The sequence below is a fragment of the Pleurodeles waltl genome, chromosome 6 (genome assembly GCF_031143425.1).
Source record: "Pleurodeles waltl isolate 20211129_DDA chromosome 6, aPleWal1.hap1.20221129, whole genome shotgun sequence".
Taxonomy (NCBI): Eukaryota; Metazoa; Chordata; class Amphibia; order Caudata; family Salamandridae; genus Pleurodeles; species Pleurodeles waltl.
The window spans coordinates 800,318,770-800,345,080 of record NC_090445.1 but is presented as its reverse complement, the minus strand read 5'-3'; the positions used below and the strand labels follow the sequence as shown (position 1 = coordinate 800,345,080).

At 44.7% G+C, this 26,311-nt stretch overlaps 1 protein-coding gene across 3 annotated transcripts in view; it reads right to left on the bottom strand.

Annotated features, from left to right (window-relative positions):
* LOC138300266 (VPS10 domain-containing receptor SorCS1-like) overlaps window positions 1-26,311 on the bottom strand; it is a 2,596,073-nt gene that overhangs the window by 157,766 nt on the left and 2,411,996 nt on the right. For all 3 annotated transcript variants that reach the window (XM_069239431.1, XM_069239430.1, XM_069239429.1), the window contains exon 23: window positions 24,019-24,150. In XM_069239431.1, the coding sequence (XP_069095532.1) occupies window positions 24,019-24,150 (132 nt within the window). The remainder of the gene's footprint in view (window positions 1-24,018; window positions 24,151-26,311) is intronic.

The window sequence follows — 26,311 nt, the reverse complement described above, 5'->3', positions numbered from 1 at the left end:
TGGCAGCTGCTGATCTGACAGGAGCAGGAAGGTCATATTTAGTATGGCCAGAATGGTAATACAAAATCCTGCTGACTGGTGAAGTCGGATTTAATATTACTAGTCTAGAAATGCCACTTTTAGAAAGTGAGCATTTCTTTGCATTTAAATCTTTCTGTGCCCTTCAATCCACGTCTGGCTAGGTTTAGTTGACAGCTCCTTGTGCATTCACTCAGACACACCCCAAACACAGGGTACTCAGCCTCACTTGCATACATCTGCATTTTGAATGGGTCTTCCTGAGCTGGGAGGGTGGAGGTCCTGCCCTCACACAAAGGACTGCCACACTCCCTACTGGGAGTCTGGCAGACAGGATTGAACTGAAAGGGGGCTTGGTGCATTTCTTAGACACTCTTTGAAGTCACCCCCACTTCAAAGGCACAACTTAGTATAAAACAGGGCCTCTGCCTTACCTCATCAGACACTTGCTGGAGAAGAAACCTGAACCAGAAACTACATCCTGCCAAGAAGAACTGCCTGGCTGCTCAAAGGACTCACCTGTCTGCTTTTCTAGAAAGGACTGCTGCCTTGCTGTTGGCCTGCTGCCTTGCTGAACTCTTGTCTGGCTGTAAAAGTGCTCTCCAAGGGCTTGGATAGAGCTTGCCTCCTGTTCCCTGAAGTCTCAGGACCAAAAAGACTTCTCTCTTTCACTTGGACGCTTCGTGCGCCGAAATTTTCGATGCACAGCTTGTTCCGCGGCGAGAAAAACGCCACACACTGACGCTGATCGACACGACGCCTTAGGGACGACCGAAACTTTGACGCACGGCCTCACAAGGACAGCTCTGCCTGACTTCCAAGGAGAAATCGACGCGACGCCTGCCGTGAGAGTGAAATTTCGACGCACAGCCCCGCGGAACGACGCGCAGCCGGAAAACAAGCAGAAGAATCCCCGCACAGACCCGGGACATCTGGTAATCCCCGCGACCCATAGGAGGAGACGGTCCGCGTGTCGGAAAACGACGCACGTCTTCCCCCAAGTGAAAAATAACGACGCAAGTCCGTGTGTGAAGGGGCGCAACCGACGCACACACCATTTTTCCTCCTGTAGAACGACGCAGATCTCCCCGCGTGAAAAATAACGACGCAAGTCTCTGTGTGAAGGGGCGTAACCGACGCACACACCATTTTTCCACGCATCTCCTCTTCTGCGGCCCTCTGCGGAGATTTCCCACCAGAAACCAGGTACTTTGTGCTTGAAAGAGACTTTGTTTGCTTTTTAAAGACTTAAGACACGTTATATCACTTTTCAGTGATATCTTTACAAATTCATATTGCATCTTTGATCGTTTTGACCTGCAAATACCCAGATAAATATTATATATTTTTCTAAACACTGTGTGGTGTATTTTTGTGGTGTTATATTATGGTATTGTATGATTTATTGCACAAATGCTTTACACATTGCCTTCTAAGTTAAGCCTGACTGCTCGTGCCAAGCTACCAGAGGGTGGGCACAGGCTGATTTTGGATTGTGTGTGACTTACCCTGACTAGAGTGAGGGTTCTTGCTTGGACAGAGGGCAACCTGACTGCCAACCAAAAACCCAATATCTAACACCTTTGAAGAAAGGTGACTTCAAAGACTAAAATGGGTATAAGAAGGGCACCCAAATCTACAGACTTTAGAAACACTTCTGGAACCAAGAGAAACCTCTGCCTGGAGAAGAGCTGATAGCTGAGGAAGAAGTGCTGCCCTGCCTGTGACTGTGCTTTGTGGAGCTTTCCTGCAGTGCTGCTTCTGCCAGAGTAAGAGGGCAAAGACTGGACTTTGTGTGCCTTCCATCTTGTGAAGAAATCTCCAAGGGCTTGATTTAGAGCTTGCCTCCTGTTGTTTGAAGTCTCAGGGACAGCAAAGACTTCTCTCTGCCAGCACCTGGAGTCTCTGGAGAGACTCCTGCTCTGACAAGTGGTGCCCTATCCAGTTCCTGGGCCCTTGAAAGGAAAGCTGGTGGAAATCCAAGGAAATCGACTTTAGACGACTCCGGACCGACGCTGCTGCTGAATCCGGTAAAGCCGCCTGCACCAGACGCCGTGAACTTCGCTGGAACGCGACGCTCTTCACAGGCCCGACGCCGCAGCAGCCCTGCTCCGTGGAAGTCGCCGCAGCACGTTGTGACCGACGCCGCTCGAAGTGCACGGATTCAACGTTTCGCACCGATGCCGCGATCCCCGACTTCACGCATCGGCTTGTTTTCACTCTTCACCAAAGGTACTGTACTTGGGGGTCTACACAACTCCGTGTCCGGCGCCGCTGGTGTCAGCTTGTTGGGAATGACTCCATCACGACGCCGTGTTAACATCTCATCGAAGCATTTTTGTTTCTAAGCGCTATTTTTTAGTTTAATCTTAAAAAATTCGTAACTTGACTTGTGTATGTTGGATTTTTGTCGTTTTGGTCTTGTTTTGTTTAGATAAATATTTCCTATTTTTCTAAACTGGTGTTGTGTCATTTTATAATGTTTTAATTGAGTTACTGTGTGTGTTGGTACAAATACTTTACACCTAGCACTCTGAGGTTAAGCCTAATGCTCTGCCAAGCTACCAAGGGGGTAAGCAGGGGTTAGCAGAGGGTGATTCTCTTTTACCCTGACTAGAGTGAGTGTCCTTGCTTGAACAGGGGGTAACCTGACTGTCAACCAAAGACCCAATTTCTAACAGATTCTGAAGCAGCAATCTTCCAAATCAGAATCTTTGCTTTTGGTGTGTCAAATCTCAGATTATCCAGCCATGCGTCCTCTTCTTCCGTCTTTTTACCAAGAAGAAATGAGTGACGGGCAATCTGACCATATTGCCTTTTATTTCTATGGATAGCCCCAAAACCTTCCACTAGATGTCAGCCATCACCAAGCTGGTTAGTGGAACTTCCTTCAGGAGAGAGTCCTGTGCTATTTTCAGTAGCTTCACCAGTGTTAAATGCTCGGAGAATAACAGTGCTTCTGAGGAAAGAAGATGCAATGATGCACGATGGATATTCACTGAAGTTGTATAGATTCTAAGTGACATTGTATCATACCTCATACAGCTATAGCCTCTTGATGGTGCCTTTAAGCAGTGTGTTTCACTGGCGTTGGACTGAGACATTAGTATGTACTGATTTAAAACGAAGACGAACTGTCACGTTTTCATCCTTGTGAACAGCCAAACCAGGCACAAGTACTATAGTAGAGAAAGTTTGTGCAGAGTCGGTACTCAGTTTGGCCAGCACTGGGTGTTCTGATTAGGGTCCATTTCAGTGGAGGATGACTTGCACCTATCCCACAGGGAGGCTGTTGGACTTTTTGCCTTATGCAGGGTCATCCCCAGTCTTTTTGCCTCCTTGCTCCTGGTTTTTCTGACCTCTCGCTGTTGGCTCTTGGACTCTGAGCACTTTATCACTGCTGACCAGTGCTAAAGTGCAGGTGCTCTCCCATCTAAAGTTGGTATGATTGGCTTATATCTAATTGGCATATTTCATTTACCTATAAGTCCCTTGTACAGTGGTATCTCTATACCCAGGGCCTGTAAATTAAATACTACTAGTGGGCCTGCAGCGCTGCTTGCGCCACCCACTGAAGTAGACTTCTAAACCTGTCTCAGGCCTGCTAGCGCAGGGCCTGTGTGTGCAGTTTTCTGCCACAGGGACCTGGCATCTAAATTTACTTGCCAGGCCCAGAACTCCCCTTTTACTACATGTAAGTCACCCCTAAGGTACGCCCTAGATAGCCCTATGGGCAGGGTGCCATGTATGTAGAAAGGCAAGACATGTGCCATATTGCATGGCCTGTCCTGGTAGTGACAAACAGCCTAACTGTCTCACTGCTGTGAGTGCTGCCTTCTCATAGGATTGCATTAGAAATGCCCTGCCTTATGTGTAAGGGGTATTGTCTGATTTATGAGGGGTAGCGTAGGCGTGTTTGGTATGGTTGTGATGGTGATAATAAATGCTGCTTACTGGTGTGGGTGTATTTTTTATTACTATTACAGAAATGCCACTTCTAGAAAGTGCACATTTATCTGTGCTTATGACTCTGGTGTTTTGCAGCTTGACTCCAATCCACGTCTGGGCAGAGTGACAGTTGGGGCTTTGTGCATACTTTTCATACTTTTCAGACAGCCGGTACACAGGGAGGGTGGAGGTGTCACAGAGGTGCATCTGCTCACTGAATAGTCTTCCTTGGCTGAGTGAAGGGAGAGGCGGGGCACACTTGCATTTGTAAAACTGTGCCCTGGCTTCACACAAAAGGGTCGTTAACCCCCCACTGATGTTTGGAGCCTGTGCTGAAAGGAGAGAGGGGGCACTCCCAGAATCAGTTGTAACTGTCTGGAACCTCCTCTCCCTACCATTGTAAAGCACTGTAAGAACTGACTATAAGTAGAGGGAATTTTCCAACAATTTGAACATTCTTGGAACTTGAAACTGGACACAGAATGCTGATGAATGGACTTACCAGGAAGCCGCCTTGGACTGCTGCTGCTGTGCTGACCTGTGACCTGCCTGGTCACTAGGAGGAATTGCAACCATCTGCACCCCTTGTGCTGGCCTGTAGCTGGACCCACCAGCCCTGTACCTTTTCCTTGCTTATTGTTCTCAGGGGCAGGGTGCTGTGGCTCCTGACCCCTGCACCGATCTTCTACAGTGTTGACTTAGCGCTTGGGAAAAGCGCTCTTTCTGATAACTGCTGCAGAAGATCACCGCCGCAGCCCTGGCCTCAGATTGGCCTTGGCGCTTTAAAAAACGCCTTGTGGATGCTCCCTGGATCACCGCCGCAGCCCGGAGAAGTTAACTTGGTAAAGCGTGAGTGTAGCGCGTTTACCGGTGCCCCCAGGGCATGAAGACAACCTTATTTTCCCCATCAGGAGCCAGCACGCTCCTAGCGATGCCCCCGGGGTAGGGATCGCTCCGAGGAGCGCCCCCGGGGCACCGGCAGGCCCCACCTTGGGCCAGGACGTCATTGGGATTCCGAGGGAGAGGAGGTCGCCTCTCTCTCGCTTGCAGGAGTCTTGGAGGACTCTCCTACCACTACGGGCCGGGCGGCAGCCTCACCAGAGGCTCGCCCCGTGCCGGCGGCTCCCTGGTTGGCCCTCTCGTGGGCCAGTGGTATTTTATTTGGGAGTCTCCCCCGTGTGAGGGACGGTAGAGGCCCGGGGAGACCCCAGGAGCTTGCAGGATTTCCCTGACCTGGGCCCCCCTGGAGAGGGCTGGTGGAGGCCCGGGGGGCCCCCAGTGATCACGGGTCCCAGAAGGGGCCCATCAGGAATTCAGAGAGGGTGCGTGCTGCCCCTCTCGGTCCTCAATGCTCAGGGAGGCCCCCGTTTTGTGCAGAGGAGCACCGGGGGCCCCATTGTTCGTTTTAGGCCCTGGAAGTGCCTCTTCATCAAGACAGGTACTTTTAAAAGGACCAATATAACTATAATTGAAGTTATTTCTACAGACTTTGCTAATTGTGATATATTGCCTACCTGTTCTATGAAGCTTTTACATATATGTGCAAATGTTCCTTTTATGGGCAAGACTTGCTAATATGTTTCCCTAACTTGCCATAGATTTTCTAATGTTCCTACTATGGGCGTTTTATGATATTCTTATGACAAGTGTTCTAATGTGATAATGTGTTTCCTGACTACTGCTTATGTTGCAGAATACTGAGTAACCTGTGTGTTATGTGTGACTACTGCTAGTTTGCAGAGTAACTAATGTGTAACGTTCTGACAACTGCTAAGGTAGCAGGATAGTACTGTTATGTAATGTTGGTCTAATAATTACGTTGTGTACAATACAGTATATTTTCATATAATCTGGTGTTGTGTTTCCTTTGTGGTGGGATATTGCGTCACATGTGTTGAGTGTGTTGTGCAAATGCTTTACACATTGCCTCCGGGTTAAGCCTGACTGCTCGTGCCAAGCTACCAAGGGGGTGAGCAGGGGTTATCTTGGACGTGTAACTCCCTTGCCCTGACTAGAGTGGGTAAGTCCTGCCTGGCTGAGGTGCATACCCTAGCCAACCAGAAACCCCATTTCTAACAGAGGCTATAGGAGGAGGCAAGTAATGAGGATATCAGACTATCATGTGAGTATTCCATCCTAACCCCCCTCCTTTGTTAAATTTCCAGTGGAAATATACATGTTCACTGTCCTTTTCAGTGTGTTATATCCAGGGGCAGCTCACTCAGACATTGTGCACAGTTTTACTGGCAATACTGTATTATGCCAGCAGTAAAAAGGCCAAATTCATATCCCCCTCTCTCTTACACCTGTAATTACACTATGCAAGTGTGTACCCCCAGGGGGTTTCAATGTTAATGACACATTGATCTTACTGGGACTGACACCAGAACTATACCAGTAAGTGTCAGAGGCAGGAGAGAGACAAGAGAAGAGCCAGCACAATGTTCCTCTTATCCATGCACTAGCATGGGCTTTGAAGCAGCTGCCAGCACTGCTAATGGTAAACGTTTCTCTGCACGGTTGTCTCACCTTTCTTAGTCAGCCATCACCATCATTTTTATTAATTTTGTATTCATGCTCTCTGTATACTTTACATACCTGGGGATGGGGGCTCAGGAGAGCCTCAGCTCTCCTGTTTCTGGTCTGGCCGACTCAACATGGCATGCAAATAGGAAACTTTAACCTTGGATGAGGCATGACATTTGAATGATGACAGGAGAAAATTCAGCAATGAAACTGGCTAAATGGGGAGAAGTAAGGTCCATCATCAAGTTACAGCACTCCTTCATCGGTCACACCTACTGCCTCTGGCAGGAAGTGTCGCGGAAGCTCCACTCTGCCCAAATGAAACCCAGATCAGCCAGTGGCCCACAGAGCTCATTCAGAAAGCAGCCATTCCCATCATGCCTAAGCTCCACCTCCTGTATGATTATCCATTACCAATGCAGAAATTACTACAGCCACTCCCATCGCAAATGTTGGTACTATTAGAATCATCACCTGCAATGTTCATAAATTCACACTCAAGTATAACTGAAGTTCTTTATTGAATAACCTTGTGCCAAACACACAGTCCCTGCTTCTCCTCTCTGTTCACATTGTTGAATATTGGTACAAGTTCTAGCATGCTCCGGCCAGTCCTTAATATTATGTGATTCACAATTGTTATGCATTAATATATATTTAAAGTAATATGTGTAGAGACAACACCAACATCATAACCACATCACCGTAACCACCAGTATTATCACTTTCACCAGCATTGTCATGATAATTACGACCACTATTATCACCACACAACTACCACCAACATTACCACCAATATTACTGCCACCAGTATCACCAAAAGCCAATTCACAGGTTTTTAATGAGCTACAACTTACTAATAAAGAGAAATATTCTATTTGTGAGAAGATATGGTGTAATATCGAAGGCAATAAAGAAAACAGGCATGGTTAAGACATGTTAAGCCATGACAGTGTACTAGTGATCTTGTTATGTTCAGCCCTCTGTGTGGCCCAGCCAACAGAAAAGCTATACAAAATATTTAATTTCATGGTCAGCAATGTTTGATTTAAGTGGGAGCTGACCTTACTTTTCGATTATTGAAATCATCTTTGTAAAGCAGTTTAAAAATCATAAAACACAGACTCAAGATAAAATAAAAGAATGCTCAGGGTAGTGGCAACAGAGTTCAAGAAATAAAAAATGTCCATTGACTGGTGGAATCTTGTAATTAAAGAAAATGGAGAATAAAATTAGAAAGTATATGGAGAATTACACTCTATAAATGACTACTAGACATTTATTTTCCCTTTAACTCTTGCAGGTTCCTGTTTTCCTCCTTTGTGACTGCTTTCCATCTTTCTCTTGTCCCTTTTTTGTGTTTCCCTCTCATTCTCTCGGGAAATAGACGATGAGAAAAAAATAAGTGCTTGTTGCCAAAAATTAAAGCCGGTGGGCCTACTGGCAACCACTGGCTCAAACTAAATACTAGTCACAGGTAAATTCTTGTGATACAAACACTCACCCACCCACACACAATGAAAATCTTCAACTCCCTCGCAGTTTGTAAAGTCCCCACCGCTGTATATAAGCCCAATCCGATTGAAAGCAACATTACCTGCTAGTCAAGGCAAGCACCTACAGCTATGAGCCGTATGGTGCTGATGTATCAGAAAAATTAGTGCTGTCCCTCAGGTTACTGAAATTATCCATACGTGAAAATTCATGCATTATGTTAACTAAAATACTAAGAGTATGATTGCAGAGGGATCCACTGAAAAGTCTTTTTAAATTGTGCATTCATTAAGACTAATGTTAGGAACCCTGGTGGTACCGAGGATTAATTACATTTTTGAAGGATTTAATTGATAATTTTGTAATTTAGACTCTAGACTAGTACTGTGTATGTAAACTACATTGAGTTTCTAATAATTAGTGTTTTAAATGTGTGCAAAACTAGAGAAATGCAGTTCTACTTTATATTGTTTTAAATGTATTAACAGAGGTAATTTGTTTAGTTACCGTAACATGAAAGCTAATAAAGGATTAATAATGTTGAATTTATAATTTAGCATATTAAATTGTGTTTATTAGAACATATTAATTAATGTGCTGTATTAACTCACTTGCTTTAGCCTAAGGGAGGCCTGCTAGGCTCTGCATTTCATGACGGTGCAGAAAATGCTAGATCATTCCATTAACATGAACTTTCCTTTCAGACTTCGTGCCCATGACAAGACTAGCTTGGTAATAGACTTCTAATGCTTTACACACACAGTTGTAGGCATTCGATCTTGGACGTGGAACATCCTGGACTGTGAACTAGCAAAATAAACATTTGTTTCAATCTCATGTGAAGCTACATGAATGGATGCCATTCTCAGGAAAGACCTGGGAAAAAAAGATATTGTTTCAACTTGGATTTGTTGGTCGATTGCTATTGAATGATGTTCATTTAACATCAAATGAACTGTTGCCCTGAACGAATCAGATAATCGTATGAACTTTGAAATATCGATGACCAGTTGGACTTGGGTCAGATTCTCCTTTGGTCAGGTTCCCATCAGGATCCAAACAAATAACTCGCAGACAAAGAACCTTGCATGCTGAGCCCCTTGGAAAGGTATCTTCCTCTCTGGTTTTGCCCCTTTGAAATGGCTTGCTGAGACATAGCGATTTTCTTCCTAACCCGTACAGAAGATGCTTGATCAAGCTTCTGACATGCTGACGCTTTTCGTTTTCACCTACTTTTTGCCCATCTTAGTAACTTGTTGCCTGGAATTACCTTTTTCCAAATTCCTTTTGTCCTTTGCCCAAATATGTTCTGCCCCACACATATTCCCTTAATTTGGCCAATAGTAGGGTTTTCCCTGTGTCCAACTAAAGTAAGCATTCATGCTTATCAAAACCCGAGCAACATGTATTTTCTGTATCTCAGATTATCTTGTTGATGTTTTATATTGTCCTTGCAGAATGCTTAGTTTTATTAATGCTAGTTTGTTTGAAATGATTTTGTTGACTTAAGCAGCCCTTGATGATTCTACGTCTTTATAACATTGTCTTGCGAATTGTCCACATGACGCTGAGCTTAAGTTTGTAATAATCCTCCTAACTTTATTCCTGACTGGAGGTTTCCTTGTATGGCCATTTTGGTCATACTGTGTAACTTAAGTGGTTGGTACTGAAATTGTGTTGTATGGTACTATCACATCCTTTGCATGTTCCAAAAATCTGTTGATATCGTTGAGCATTGATTCTCGCAAAGGATGAAAATGCTCCAGCACTGCAAACAAGAATACAGTGCCGTGAGAAAAACTAGACTTGCTGAAAATAGCAGACAGCAGAGAAAGCGTTTTTAAATGATTTTGTATATTCATCTCGAAAAGGGAAAAAAAGTATAACTTAGAGCAAAGAAGCCTGAGGGGAAAGGACAGCTTGATATTTCCTAACCTGTGAGGACTGGGGTGAACAGTTAAGGCAACAGTGATAAAATTATAAAAACAAATTATGACAACGTATGGCAGTCATTGAGTGACCCTTCATATTAGATTTAGTTTTTCCTTTTAAACTGCAGGCGCCTCTTTCTTTAGGAAAAGCCCTGCCCCCTCTAATAACCAGTGCACATTGGGCGTGACTTGGAGGCATACGCCACAAACAGGTATTTTTGGGTAAGAAGGTAGATAATGTGCTCATGTTTCAAGAGTGGCATGTTTCAAGAGTGGCATTTTTCCTCAGGAAATGTGGAAGTTAACATAACATAGGTTATGTGTCTTAAATTATCTAAGTATAGAAGTGAGTAAGTGGCCGGTCGTTATCATCACAACCCCAATAATAACCCCGAAAACCCATTAACAAATGAAAATGAACAAGAAGCGCACTAGAGGGATTTCTAGACGAAGAATGTCGTTTATAGGAGGAAACATCCTCCGAAGGAGAGACAGCACCATTGTTCAGAATTGCTTCCTGCGTGGTTTTCTTGCTAGCGCCGCAAGAAGAAATCACAAGGAGTAGTTTATCATGGACTCTGGAGGCGGGAATAGATTGAAGCTGGTGGGTGCTAAGTGTGGGTGACCTGATCGTTTGCTGTAATTTCATCAGAGGTCACGCAGTTGATGGTTGTCCGCCTTCTGAGAGAACGCCTAAGTTATAATTCTTCTAAGATGAGGCTAAGAGCACCAACGCCATTTGGCAGCCACATAAGTGATGTACTCTGTAAAAAGTAATCTCGAAGGCTTGCAGGGCCCCTCTTCTCCCCACCTACACATGTAATATGTCATTAATGAAAGAAGATCTGACAAAACCAGTGTTCGAGGCTCAGCAATAGCAAATTACAGCGTCCATTCTAATTCTGAAGTTCATACAATTTGTGCGTGCTGTTATCACGCTGGTATGTACGCAGCATGTGCGCATAAAACCTGGATGCAGAGGGAAGGTGAATTTTATCTGAGTGCTGCCAGTGTGGGAGGAAACACTAAGTCCCAGTTAAAGGTGGCTGAGATGTGAAGGAGAAAAGTGAAGGTGGGCAGGCACAATTAAATCAACCTACGCCTTCGTAAAAATGTATAAACTAGAGCCACACAGCATGGATTGAAACTAAAATTGGGACATTGGGGAGTCGTTGGGTCACCATAGAAGCCTCTCAAGCTCTGAAAGCCTATGGGGAAAATGTCGGAGTTACAGAATGGCCAGTCCGACCCTGATATGTGGAGGACTGTTGTTCCATGTTCTTGGCGAGTAGCTAGAGAAGGGTTACCCACAATTTTTTTCCACTTAATTTAAGTCTGGTAATATTCAGGGTCCTTGTGCAGAGATGTCTCCTATTACATAAATTCGTGAGGTGAATCTGGCCAAGGCAATACAAATCATGTTTTAAAACCTGGAGGAATACTAGAAATGTAGCATTATGTTGCCATGTTTTTATCAACATCTAACACTAAACATTATTATTGCTACAACATAAAACAGTTATTGGCTACAATGAAGAATGGTGAAATCATGCATCAGCGATGCAGAGGGCAAACATCACATAAGGAACCACAACAGACAACCTGCTAGAATCATCACCACACGAGGGACCTGTCTGGGTTAGAAAAGCCCGACTGACAGCTTAGGTGCTGTTCTCCGAACAGGAGAAGTATTAGGTACAAACCTCCTACTTTGCTTCTGAGCTGCGAAGGCACATTTCAAAGTATAGAACTTAAAAAGCTGGTGCTGCAATTCCAATAAGGGGGGCATGAAACAAAGGCATGAGAGTGAGCGAATACAACTGTGCCAAAGCACAACGATTCATCCCGTGAATATTGCACATTCTCCCAGGCACGTATGATCTTCCCAAAAAAAAAAAGATCCACCACTTAAAGCAGCTGCATCAAATCCAACCACCACCTTCCCTAGTATCGTGTCAGAAATTGCACATTCTCCCTTAACCCAGAACTGCAGGTTATCAGCTTTCAGATAATCTACAGACTTAGGGCTAGGTAAAGTAGAAGTATTAATTCAAATTGATTATTCCCATAGGTGTCTAAGGGCTTCTTGAGATATTGCGCCTATGAAACAAGATGTACGCATGCTTGTGAGAATAGGCCCTTGTCTCCTGCAGGCAGTGTAACATATACAGCCCATATCTGAGGGTCGAACACTAAATACATCCTTTTGTCACTTATACAAAAAGAGGCCTTCCCGAGCAATTAGATAAGAGGAATTGAAAAGCCCTCCTTCATAGGAGTGCTAGCAAATGAAGACTTGTGAAAACGGGAAATAGTTTCATATAATGAACCCAGAGTTCATTTGAAACAGAAGACCCACACTTCCACTATTGCAGAGACTCATTCCCAACATGTATCGGACAATAAGTGCACACAGACATGCTAATAGGAAGAACGTGTTCAATCAGGTAAGGGGCATTGACAATGGACTTGCTTTAGGGACTTTTCTGATGCATAATATTACAAAAGGACTGCATTTGACAGTCAGGTCAATATTGGTGACATACTGAAACACATCAAAGTTATTAAAGAATAGTAAGGCATAAAATATGAATGGAGATTTAAATCTCACCAATAGCATTTGTTGCAGAAATGCTGTGTAAAGATTAATAACTGCTTTTTGATTCTCTTTCATTGTTACTTTTTATTATTCCATTATATCAGAATCAATCATGTTAAGCTTAATATATTTATACCGCCCTTAACATAGCAAAAAATACTGGACGAGTAATCAAAGTGGGAGAATTAAAGGTCAACACCAATAACAAAGCTAAGCATTCAGTTCTATAAAATGATAATGTTGTTTAGCAAGGAGGAGGACCCACTGGGTTTTAGATACTTTTATGAAGTACAATGAAGGGGAAGCAAAGTACGAACATAAAGCTCAAGTTTACTATTTAGAATCGATTCACTATGAGGGAAATATAAAAGGGTGGAAAGGCTTGGCAGGAGGGAGGTCAGGTGCAGAGAAATGCTGGGAGAACATGGGATCGTAAGGTAGAGTCCTTGAAGAAATAAGAACATTGCTTACGAGTTAAATAGAGGTAGTTACCGTTCAAAAGGGTGAATGAATGAAAAAGGTGTGGAAGTTTCCACATTCTGGTAGGAGGAGATCGGGAAGCTAATTGCATGTTTACTCACACATTTACCTAACCTTAAAAGAATGAGACTCTAATAAGTGAGTTCCTGGATTAATGATTTACAAATTATTATTATTATTATTATTTTTTTTACATTAGAGATGTTATTATTTTCCAGGGTTAGCCATTTATCTTACATTTTCGAATATCCGACCAAAGCCACTTGAATGCATTTACTCAAACAGAGTAGAATACCTTTACTTGGGGCCAGAGATGTAGGAGGATCAACAACAGGTATCCGTTAGAAGAACAGTTGTCAAAAACATCAATGGAAAGAAGGTGAGTTATTAAATTCAAGGCTTTTCAGTGATAATCTGTAAATTTGCAAGTGCACTGCATTTAACAAATCAATCAATCATAATAATAATGTCTATGTCTGCAACCCAGGCCTACCATTATAATCACCATACCTCAAAGTTGTACAGACACAAAAACATTTTTTGAGTACAGTTATCAATGTGCTTTGGCTTAATGCTTTCAAAATATACAACAGACTATTGCCGGTCTTCAGAAGACAAAAGCCCAGATTTACTGCGTTTTCATGCAAAGCAGCAGAACATCCACATTTGCAGTGTTGAGACAGGGGAATACAGTGCAGTGCCATGCCTACCATGGTTGACCTGCTGCTGCTGCCATCTCCCGTGCTAGCTCGCAAAACAGACAGCTTTGTGAGATGCACATCTTTGCACTTTGTTACAGAGGTGTGTATGTGTGTGCTGTCTAGCAAGGACTTGAACCGGAAGAATAACCTTCCATAAAAAATTCCTAGGTGTAGACAAGCTCAAAAGTTAGCCATATATTGCAAGTGTTCAATGCACTGGAGCACACATTGAATTAATTGTTTTGTTTAAGAAATTAACAGTTTCCCATGTTTGCGTCTTCTTTGAGCAGGCCTTAGTTTTTTACACACATTTTGGTCTTGTTTTCTAAGACGATCAGACTCTATGTCAAAACTTACGGGTATTTGCACTCGTCCACTTCAATGGTTAAAATACTTTTTTCTGTGAAAAATGCACCTCTGCCGCACAAAACACATTTTTCATTGGACAGCAAATAGCATGGGTCACTTTGCGTAACTTTGCATTATGACAGCACTACTGCATAGCCTTGGTAAATATGCGGCAAGCATTTGTCTTTTATAGTTCTCAAAGTACAAACATTGAAAATCACATCTATAAGAATTAAAATTACTTTAGCTAAGGAACCATTGTCACGACATGTTGAAAGGTCATGAGAAATACAATTATGACCTGCTTGTATCAGATATTTCTAATCCCCATCGACCCCAGATATATTATGTTTTAAAGAGCAAGCAACACTTTTCTAGGTGAAAAAGTTCAAGAACTAAATTTTCTCCAACCTACTCCACGCGAGTTCTGTAGGTCTCAGAAAGTGCCCTCCCCTCAATTATAACATTTTTAACTTAAATATGTCTGCTATTTGGTGACTAACCAATCCAACAAAGACAAGAACATTAAGTTCTAGATAACACTGAAGATATAAAAGCATTTCAGAAAATATTGAAGGGCCTTCTATAACTTGTAGCTGCTGACGTCAAGATGTTTGGTCGTGCATGTAATGGTCTATGATGTGTCCTATTATGAAGACCTGGTGTCACAAGATTCCTTAGAACCTCTGATGTTGGTGGAAAACCTGGATATGGAATGTAGAGACTGGCAGTTATATTATCAGTTGATGGCTGAGGTGTTCAATAAAGACATTTACCTTTTGAGGGCCCCAAATGTGTCTTCCTGAAGTAAAAGTTACTTACCTTCAGTCACAATATATCTGGTGGATATATATTCTAGTTGCAGATTCCTTACCTTAGAATTTCCCCCCCAAGCTTCAGACAGGATATGGAATTTCGTTCTTAAAGCAATACCCTGGCGTTTCGTTAGGTGGCATTGGTTGACTCCGCGAGCGTCGTAGTCACCATGACGACATTAGGAGTAGTACATAAATGGCACCTCAGCGCAGTGACGTCAGTTTCTTTTCACAACTTTCCACGCCAAAGCACAGAGCTGTGAAGAACACTGAAATTGGTGCGCCAAAGTTAAGACCCTGAATGGGGAAGCCCTGCCCCTAGAAATCAGTTCGCAAGCGGGATGGATGGGTGGGCGGGTAAGGAATCTGCAACTAGAAGTCTCTGTCAGATGTACAAGTTACTTACCTTCGGTAACGATATATCTGGTAGTGACATATTCTAGTTGCAGATTCCTCACCTTAGAATAGATACCCAAGAAATGCCATCCTCCGAGGTGGGCTATGAACCAAGATCATACTAGAAAGTACAGCAGGACTGAAAACCGAAGTAGCAGTCCCTACGGACCTGACTGTCCAGGCAGTAATGTTTAGTAAACGTGTGTAAGGATGCCAACGTACCTGCCTGGCAGGTGTCCAAGACATGAACTCCGAGTGCTAACACAGTGGAAGCAGCAGTTGCACTGGTGGAATGAGCGCACAAACACTCAGGGGTTGCTTCCCTGCCAAAGCATAGCACATCTTGATGCAAAGAAGTACCCATTGAGAGATTGTACGTTTTTGAAACGCCTTTCTTTTCTTCACACCCACACATCCAACAAAGAGTTGATCGTCCACCCCGAAATCTTTAGTACAATTGAAATAGAATGCCAACACTCTTTTTGGATCCAGGCGGTGGAGTCTCTCCTTCTCATGAGAAGGATGTGGAGGTATGTAAAAAGTAGCTAAAGTGATGGACTGGCCTACATAAAAAGGTCTAACGACTTTGGAAATGAAGGAAGCCTTAGTGCGTAACACCACTTTGTCAGGGCACACATACAAAAATGTGGGCTTAGAAGCTAGAGCCTGAAGCTCACTCAGCCTGCGAGTAGACGTTATGGCAACAAGAAAAACAGTTTTGAAAGTAAGGAGCCATAAGGGACAATTGTACATAAGCTCAAAAGGAGCACACATTAAATAAGTATGGGCAAGATTGAGGTCCCACTGAGGCAAGGTAAACAGAGTGGGAGGAAACAAATGGGTGAGGCCCTTAAGGAATATACGGAAAATAGAAGACTTAAAGAGTGAAGGCTGATCAGGCAACCTAAGAAAGGCTGAGACCGCCGATATATAGCCTTTAAGGGTCCCTAAAGCAGAGCCCTGCTGGGCCAATGAAAGAATGAACAAAAGAACCTCAGAAAGAGGAGGAGGGAGGGGATCAACAGATTTGTTGGAACACCATGCCACAAATTTATGCCACTGACAGGTGTATACTGTTTTGGTGGAGGAATGCCTGGCTGCCAAGATTACATCACAGACTTCGGGTGGAAGGTCAAAGGCCATCAACTGCCGCTGCTCAATCTCCATCCATGAAGGTGGAGATTGGACAGGTTCGGGTGAAGAACCGTTCTTGATCTTCTTGAGAACTCTGGACAGAAGTGGTACAGGCATAAAGGAGGCTGGAGCTCCACTTGGGATGAAAAGTGTCTCCGAGAGTGTGCCACCTTGGAAACTCCAACGCAAAACAGCTGACACTGTGTTCTCTGCAGAGGCAAACTGATCTAATTAGGCTCTGCCCACTGCTGAAAGAGACTTTGCACCACCTCTGGATGGAGATGCCATTCATGATTGGCTATACAGTGATGGCTGAGTTCATCTGCTCTGGCGTTCAGAGCGCCTGCCAAATTTTGAACCACCAGGTTGATGTCCTGATGGTCCAGCCATGTCTAGCCATGTCCAGAGGCGCAGCGCCTCCTGAAAGGGTCCAGGGCCGTACTCTGCCCTGTTTGTTGCAGTACCACATGGTGGTAGTATTGTCCATGAAAACTTGCACTACTTTCCCTTTGAGAGAGGGAAGAAAGGCTTTCAACGCAAGACTGATCGCCCAGAGCTCCAGAAGATTGATATGGAGCCCAGACTCCGCCGGAGACCAGAGGCCTCTGATCTCTGCCTCTCCCATGTGGCCACCCCATCCCAGAAGTGATCCGTCCGTCACTATAGATAGATCTGGTTGCGGAAGGAAGAGGGATCTGCTGTTGACCCAATGCCGATTCGAAAGCCACCACTGCAGGTCTTTTGCAGTCCCCTCCGAGATTTGGACCATGTTGGAGAGATTTTGCTAATGCTGCGCACACTGGACCTTCAAGTCCCACTGCAGAGCCTGCATATGCCATCTGGCATGTGTAATTAGCAGGATGCAGGAGGCCATGAGGCCCAGCAGCCTCAGAGTCAGTCTCACTGAATCCCGAGTGTTGGACGTTTTTGCTTATGCAGGATCATCCTCAATCTTTTTGCCTCCTGCCTCCTATTTTTTCAGGCCTGTTGCTGTTGGCTTATGAACTCTGAGCACTTTATCACTGCTAACCAGTGTAAAGTGCATATGCTCTCTGTGTAAAATTGTATGTAATTGGTTTATCCACGATTGGTATATTTGATTTACTAGTAAGTCCCTAGTAAAGTGCACTAGAGGTTCCAGGGCCTGTAAATCAAATGCTACTAGTGGGTCTGCAGCACTGGTTGTGCCACCCACATAAGTAGCTCTGTAATCATGTCTCAGACCTGCCATTGCAGTGTCTGTGTGTGCAGTTTTAACTGTAAATTTGACTTGGCAAGTGTACCCACTTGCGAGGCCTAAACCTTCCATTTTCCTACATGTCAGACACCACTAAGGTAGGCCCTAGGTAGCCCCAAGGGCAGGGTGCAGTGTTTTGGTAAGGTAGGACATATAGTAATGTGTTTTATATGTCCTGAAATATTGCTAAATTCATTTTTCACTGTTGCAAGGCCTGTCACTCTCATAGGTTAACATGGGGGCTACCTTTAAATCTGATTAAAGTGTAGATTCCCTTCAGGAGCGGATGGACATGGGGAGTTTGGGGTCTCGGAGCTCACAATTTAAAAATACATCTTTTACTTAAGTTGATTTTAAGATTGTGTGTTTGAAAATGCCACTTTTAGAAAGTGAGCATTTTCTTGCTCATACCATTTCTGTGACTCTGCCTGTTTGTGGATTCCCTGTCTGGGTCAGTTTGACAGTTGGGATGGGTGCACCTCACACTAGAGAGTGACACAAAGGGAGCTGGGGTGTAGTCCGCATTTCCTGATGAGCCATCTGTGCTAGGAGGGAGGGGAGGAGTGGTCACTTACACCTGAAAGAGCTGTGCCTGTCCTCACAGAATGCAGTCTCCGACCCCCTGGTGAGTGTCTGGGGCCTGGCCTGGGCAAGGCAGGATTTCACATTCAAAAGAGACTTGACTTTGAAGTAGGCCTACTTCAAAGGAGAAATTGGGTATAGGAAGGGCACCCAAAACCACAGACTTTAGATCACTTCTGGACATCAAGAGGAACCTTTGCATGGAGAAGAGCTGAAGAGAAGTGCTGCCCTGCCTATGACTGTGCTTTGTGGAGCTATCCTGCAGTTGCGGTTTCTGCCAGAGTAAGAGGGCAAAGACTGGACTTTGTGTGCCTTCCATCTTGTGAAGAAATATCCAAGGGCTTGACTGAGAGCTTGTCTCCTGTTGTTTTAAGTCTATGGGACAACAAAGACTTCTTTCTGCCAGCACCTGGAGTCTCTGGAGACTCCTGCCCCGACAAGTGGTGCCCTATCCAGTCCCTGGGTCCTTGGAAGGAAAGCTGGTGGAAATCCAAGGAAATTGACTTCGGACGACTTCGGACTGACGCCACAGCTGAATCCAGTGACGCCGCCTGCACCCGACTCAGTGATCTTCACTGGAACGTGACGACCTTCGCATGCCCGATTCCGCTGCAGCCCTGCTGAAGTCCGCCACTCCGTGGAAGTCGCTGCACCACGTCGTGACCGATGCCACTCGAAGTGCACGGATTCAACATTTTGCACAGGCACCGCGATCCCCGACTTCGCGCATCGGCTTGTTTTCACTCTTCACCAAAGGTACTGTACTTGGGGGTCTACACAACTCCATGTTCGGTGCTGCTGGTGCAGGCTTCTTGGGAACAACTGTCACGATGCCGTGTTAACACCTCATCGAAGCATTTTGTGTTTCTAAGCGCTATTTTTGAGTTTAATCTTTATAAATTCATAACTTGACCTGTGTATGTCGGATTTTTGTCATTTTGGTCTTGGTTTGTTTAGATAAATATGTCCTATGTTTCTAAACTGGTGTGTCATTTTGTAGAGTTTTCATTAAGTTACTGTGTGGGTTGTTACAAATACTTTACACCTACTCTGAAGTTAAGCCTACTGCTCTGCCAAGCTACCAAGGGGTAAGCAGGGGTTAGCTGAGGGTGATTCACTCTAGTCATGGTAAAAGAGAGGGTCCTTGCTTGAAAAGGGGGTAACCTGACTGTCAACCAATGACCCCATTTATAACACCAAGATACATGCTGAACGATCAGAATCATGGTGTGCATATCCCGGACTCGCTTTTCAGGAGGATCGGCCCAAAACTGCACTGTGGGCAGAACAGCTCCGATGAAAGGGAGTCAGGTGTGACTTCAGCACGTTTATAGTGAACCCCATTGTGTGCAGGAGGTTTGCAGTAGTCTGAAGGTGGGAGATGACTTCTGGGGGCGAGACCGCCTTCAACAACCAGTTGTCAAGGTAGGGGAAGACTGAAACCCCCAACCTGCGCAGATGAGCTGCAACCACTGCCATCACTTTCCTGGACACCCGAGGGGTGCTGGTAAGGAGGAAGGGGAACATGGTAAATTGAAAGTGCTCGTGACCTACCACGAATCGTAGGTAACGTCTGTGGGCAGGCAGGACTGGAATATGGTGATCAGATTATTGAACTTATAATTATGACAAACAACTTTGTACAAGGTAGCAGCAAACTATCTTTCGTAAGGAAACTAATACCAGCTTTGCTCTGATCAACTGCAGCAATGTCTGTTCAATAAAACAAGACCAGTGGTTTGTTGTGTGCACAAAGAACTGCAGCAAAATTCAGTTTGGAATGTCAAATCCTTGCCGCCCCTGCCCATAGCGCTTGTGGGTTGTAGAATGGACAATAGATGTCTCAAGCATAATCGGAACGCAAGTAAGTTCTTTCCATCTTCACTAATGACACTTGCAGACTTTCCACTTGCTTTCTAGGTAAATTGCATGTAAGAATGCCACATTGTGAGGCAGGACAGCCCAAAAGAGGATTGTTGCTTTCCCTGCCCCCACTCCAGTGTCTCTTTCCTGCATTTCCTGCTTCCCAGTTGTCCAACCCACCAGCACACTACTTAATGGCAGCTGGTGCATGGCCATGCTGCTGGCACGTCAAAGGCAAGCCCATCTGCACCTGGACCGCCCCCAGCGCCCCAGACCCTGGCCCTCTGACTCCACACCGCTATGATGCCAGCGTCCTCAACCCCTGATGGCACACCACCTGCCACCTCGTGACAATGAATGACACCCATTCCTTTTCTCATACTGAAACTGCTGCTGCACCCGCTGTATCCTGCTCAACACCTGCTCCCTTTTCAAACACACCGTAGAAATCTGGGATCCACTCGATCCCATCTCCTCCAACATTGCCTTTCTCACAGAAACGTGGATGAACCCCAGCTTAGCCCCAGACATCACCACCGCCATCCCTGATGGCTACAAGATCACTTGCAAGGACTGCACCAACTGTCCAGGGGGCAGCATCGCCATCATACACAAAAGCATCCTCCGCCTGACCACCAACTCAGACAGCCAACATGGAACACCTCCACTTCCAGGCACAGACCAGCCTTAACACCACCCTCCATGGCACCCTCATCTACAGATCTCCTGGCCCTCGTACACTCTTTGGTGACACCAACATCGACTTCATCGCACCCCATGATATCACCTGCACCAAATACATCATAGTCTGCTACCTCAATTTTCACCTGGACAACCCCAGCGACCCAAACACCACATCCCTGCTAGAGAACCCCGCCACCCTCAGACTCAAACAACTGGTCACCTCTCGAAATAACTCAGCAGGACACACACATGGTCCTGTCTTCTCTGCCTGTGACAACATTGCTTACCACCACAACTCTGAGCTTCTATGGACAGACCACCACTGTGTCCACTTCTCCTTCACCAAACACACCGTACACCAATCGCTCACCACCTTCCCATTAGAAGCTGGAACAAGGTTACTGAAGAAAAGCTCACCACCTCCCTCAGCAAGACCCCACTGCTGACATCCATGGATGCCAACACCACAGCATGCAACCTCTACCAATGGATCTCTGACTGCACTGAGACCCTGGCTCCCCTTAAAAAAACCCTGGCAAGCAGCACCCCAAGAAAGCAAGCTGGTTCACTCCCGTCCTTCAAGAGTCTAGGTGCACCTGCAGATGGCTCGAGAAGAGATGGAGGAACAGCAAGATCCCGGAAGCCCACAGCCTTCAAAACCCTCATCACAGCACACCACCCCCTAATCCAAACAATGAAGAAAACAGCCCTTCAAGAAAGGATCAACCCCAACTCACACAACAGCAAAGAATTATTTACTGTAGTCAAAGAATTTGCTAAACCCAACACAGACACAACTGACATTCTGCCCTCCCAAGTCCTCTGCAGCAGGTTGAGCACCTTCTTCCACATATAGATGAAGCAGATCGACATCCAAAACCCCTCCCTCTAACCGCAATCACCACACCCAACGATGTCAGACCTCACCAGATCCTATTCAAATGAACCCCCCTCACCATGGACAACAACCTCAAGATCATGAACAGCATCCATTCTGGATCCTCCTCTTGAAGCTGTCTGCCTTACATCTTCCACAGAAACACCATCGCCCAAACTCTGCCACACCATCAACTGCTCCATTGAGACTGCTGCCTTCCCTAAACACTGGAAACACTCTGAGATTAGCCCCCTGCTGAAAAAGCCCTCCGCCGACCCAACTGACCTCAAGAACATCAGACCCATCTCCCTGCTTCCCTACACAGCCAAAGTCATTGAGAAGACCATCAATGCCTAGGTCTACGATTTCATTGAAGCCAAACACCCTACAGCTCTCCCAATCTGGCTTTGGAAGCAACCACAGCACTGAGTCTACCCTCCTCGCCACTACAAATGACATCCATTCCCTCCTCGACCAAAGCAAAACAGCAGCCCTCATTATCCTGGATCACTCGGCTGCCTTCGACACCATCTCCCATCGAACACTATGCTAATGACTCCACAACACCAGCATCTGCGACAAAGACCTCGAATGGATCTGCTCCTTTCTCACCAGCCATACGCAGAGAGTCACACCATCACCTTTCCCTTCAAAATCCACAGAGATCAGTTGTGAAGTGCCCCATGGCTCCTCCCTGAGCCCCACCCTCTTCAACATCTACATGGCCCAGCTTTCAGACATCATCCGTAACTACAGACTAAACATAGTCTGCTATGCAGATATCACCCAGCTGATCCTCTCCCTCAGCAATGAACCCACAGTCACCAGGAGCAACTTCCACAATGGGATGAAGGCCGTCACCACCTGGATGAGGGACAGCTCCCTCAAGTTCTACTCATACAAGATCGAAGTGCTCATCCTGGGCTCCATCTCTCCCACTTCAGATGTCTACTGGTGGCTCACCGGCTGGTTACCCCCCCCACTCCCAGGGATCACGCAGGAAACCTCAGCATCATACCGGACTCCTCGCTCACCATGAACGACCAGATCAATGCTGTCTTATCATCCTGCTTCCACAAGCTGCTCCTGCTCTAAAAAAATAAATAAATAAATCGCCATGTGGATCCCAACAGAGCCCAGAAAGACGGTCACCCACGCACTCATCAGCAGCAGACTCAACAACAGCAATGCACTCTACGCCGGCGTCTCCAAGAAACTCCTCAAGAAAATTCAGAACATGCCCTAAATGTTCCCCGCCGCAGCCAAATCACTGGGCACCTGAGACAACTTCACTGGCTTCCTGTCAACAAAAGTAACTTTCAAGCTCCTCACACACACCTACAAAGCCCTTCATGACACAGGACCTGCATACTCCAACCACTGCCTCTCAATCCACGCACTCACCAGATAATTCTGCTTCTCCCAGCTGGCCCTGGCTACCATCCCACGAATCCATAAGACCAAGACTGGAGAAAAATCTTTTTACCTCACCACAAATACCTCTTCACCCCATGCAATCTTCATCGCTGCCCCAATTCAGGAAGGACCTGAACACCTGGTTCTTTGACTGAACCACAGCTCCCACTCAGATCTAGCGCCTTGAGACCCTTACATATGAGTAGTCGTGCTATACAAACCCCTGACTGATTGATTGATTGTTGAAAAAATGGAGGCAATTGAAAGTGATTATCCTTCTTCAGCAAACATTGTGAAATAAGCGCAAGCACCTATTCAGTAGGGGTTTCAAGAAACAAATACATCACCTCAGGCAGAAATTCCGGTTTAACTGTTTCAAATTGTTTTTACAGGCGCTGGCTGGTGACATCTAGCATATAATAAAATGCTAAAGGAACTTATCCAATTGTCTTCCCAAACTCCTTATCGATGTCAAAAGCCACACAATGATTTTTTTTTTTTTTTTTATTCGCCAGAAACGTTCTTTTATTTTATATCTGATTGAAACATAGTACAATTTTAAAAGATCCATGTCACACAACTGGATCCAATAGAAAACATCTGAACTATTTAACTGGATATATCAACAATGAAAGAGGGTAGGCGAGAAGATGTATGCATGAATTAATACGATAGACGACTACCATAGAAAATGTTTAAAATGTTCACTTTTTTTTTATTGGAGAAATATGTAGCAATGTGTTTGCAATAGGGTCAACGTAATGGATTACAAATAACCTGTAATTTGATTCATCTAAGTCCGTGAACAGGCTGCCCCCTTAATAGGTCGCATTTAACATGCAAATCAAGTCTTAATTTGTCTTTTATTTTTTGCACACACGTTCGATGGTACCTTTGTCTTTACCTCCCACATTAAATTATTTGTTTCCTATTTTAGAGTGCCAGAAAGTTTAAGAAAAAGTAATGTACCTGTTCTAAATCTCCTGCTGCCTTTTTGTTTTCTCCTGTTGCCTCCCGATGTGGTAGTATGAACAGTTCTGCAGATGTTGGTAAACCTGGGAGAACCGCTACCAAAATTTGCTTCCCATTGATGCCCGTTGCCTGGAAGACAGATACAAAGACGCAGACATCTTTAGAATTTCCACACAGTAAGGACAACATGACTTGGAGCTGTAGGCGGACTCAGTTAAACAACCAACACATATACAGACTGATATGAATAAAAAGGCAAAAGATTTAACGTGAAAACAGAAATGACAGGCAAATCTGAACTCCTACTGAACTCGAACAAAATATTCCTAATTTGCTGTGCAATGCCAGGGGACAGTAGTCCAGTCTCTGAGACGCGTTAGATTAAAAAGATGCTTTAAATCACAGAACGCAGAATCCCGCCCAGGAGAAGCAATGCTGCCCTTGACAGATTGCGCGAGTTTTCCCAGGAACATTAATTAGCAGCAAGTTTCCAGATTCTGACAGAGCACGTGGGAAGTCTGCCGCTTGGAGCTCCTGCTCCCTGGAGACACACTTCATGTATGAGGAACAAGGAGTGGATTTTTCACAGCTGAGTTAGCATGGGCCCGCTGATTAATTGCCAGCATTACCATAGTGCAGCTGTACACCATCCTTTGTCCCTGATGTGGTGGACGTGTTGCCATAGGCGTGCTTCACTGCCGCTACTGTAGCCCAGTAACAAGCGATTCACTTTAAAGTAACATGCAATTTGTACAGAAAATCTCAGGAACCACAAAAAACAGGCTGGTGAAATGTGTTGCAGCCCTGGGCAAAGTAACATTTGCTAGTGTTGCATTTGCTACTTGTAGGAACAACCTGACACCTCTCAGCTGATGGTCAACTTGTATTTTCTCGCTTTAAGACATATGCTGCTGACAAATATCATTAAAAAGAACAGTATGGGCATGTTTAGGAATCATTTAAATGGGAGTGGTTGTCTGCAATTATTTTCTCATAAGTGAAAGTAGGGCTTGCCATCGTTGACGGAAAAAAGTACTTTTATTAAAGTTTTAGTGCTGTGTTAGTTCAAGAGAAAAAATATCCTGTTCAGGTCGTAACTTGTTTCATTTAGCTAATGAACGTATTATACAGATATGAAAATAAAATATGTTACCAGCTTCTTCAAACGAAAGACCAGACCTCTTGATACATTCATTGTGTAACTCAGAGTAAAAGTACCCACAGTTGAGAGATGGGTGTGCTTCTTGGTAGCAACAACAGAACTTGATTAACAAGAAGCTGAAAGAATGTCCCCCAGAGTTGTTCGAAAAAGCCCCGAATGCATTTGCAGCAATCCAATCCTAGCCATTCATTCTTTATTTGCTAGATTTGACACATGTAACTAAAACCCAAATGCAGTGCTCCAAACGTACATATTTGGTTACCGTAATATAGCAGTGAACCTACACTGTTTTTCACACACCCTATTAATGAGAGAGCTGTGCACTTCTATCATGTTACAAAGCTCCTAGATCTTTGCAGCATTTAGGTGGTTTTTGGGTGCAGAGGCACCCAAGCATGAAATCGCTTGATTTTCTTTTGTAAAGTACACATACAATAAATTATGAAGAAATCGTCCCGCTTTGCATTTATTTTTAAAATGATTAAATGTTTGCAAGCATAATATGGATTGCACTTGAAATAAAAAAAATAAAGGATACAGAAAGACTTTGAATGAAACACTGATAATGATCAGCGTTGCTGCACTTTTTGCCACAAATCTTTTTAGGACTGGTGTTTGTAAGATGGAGGATCTCTGCTGCTCATTGAGAAGAGGCCATAACCGGTCAGCCACTTCTTGCACACTCCAGCTCATTTGTCGCTATGGACAATTTGAAGAGAATACATGTGATTTCCTGTTAGAAATGGGGTTTCTGGTTGGCTAGGGTATGCACCTCAGCCAGGCAGAACTTACCCACTCTAGTCAGGGCAAGGGAGTTACACGTCCAAGATAACCCCTGCTCACCCCCTTGGTAGCTTGGCACGAGCAGTCAGGCTTAACCCGGAGGCAATGCGTAAAGCGTTTGCACAACACACACATACATGTGACGCAATATCCCCACCACAAAGGAAACACAACACCAGATTATATGAAAATACACTGTATTGTACACAACGTAATTATTAGACCAACATCACATAACAGTACTATCCTGCTACCTTAGCAGTTGTCAGAACACGTTACACATTAATTACTCTGCAAACTAGCAGTAGTCACACATAACACACAGGTTACTCAGTATTCTGCAAC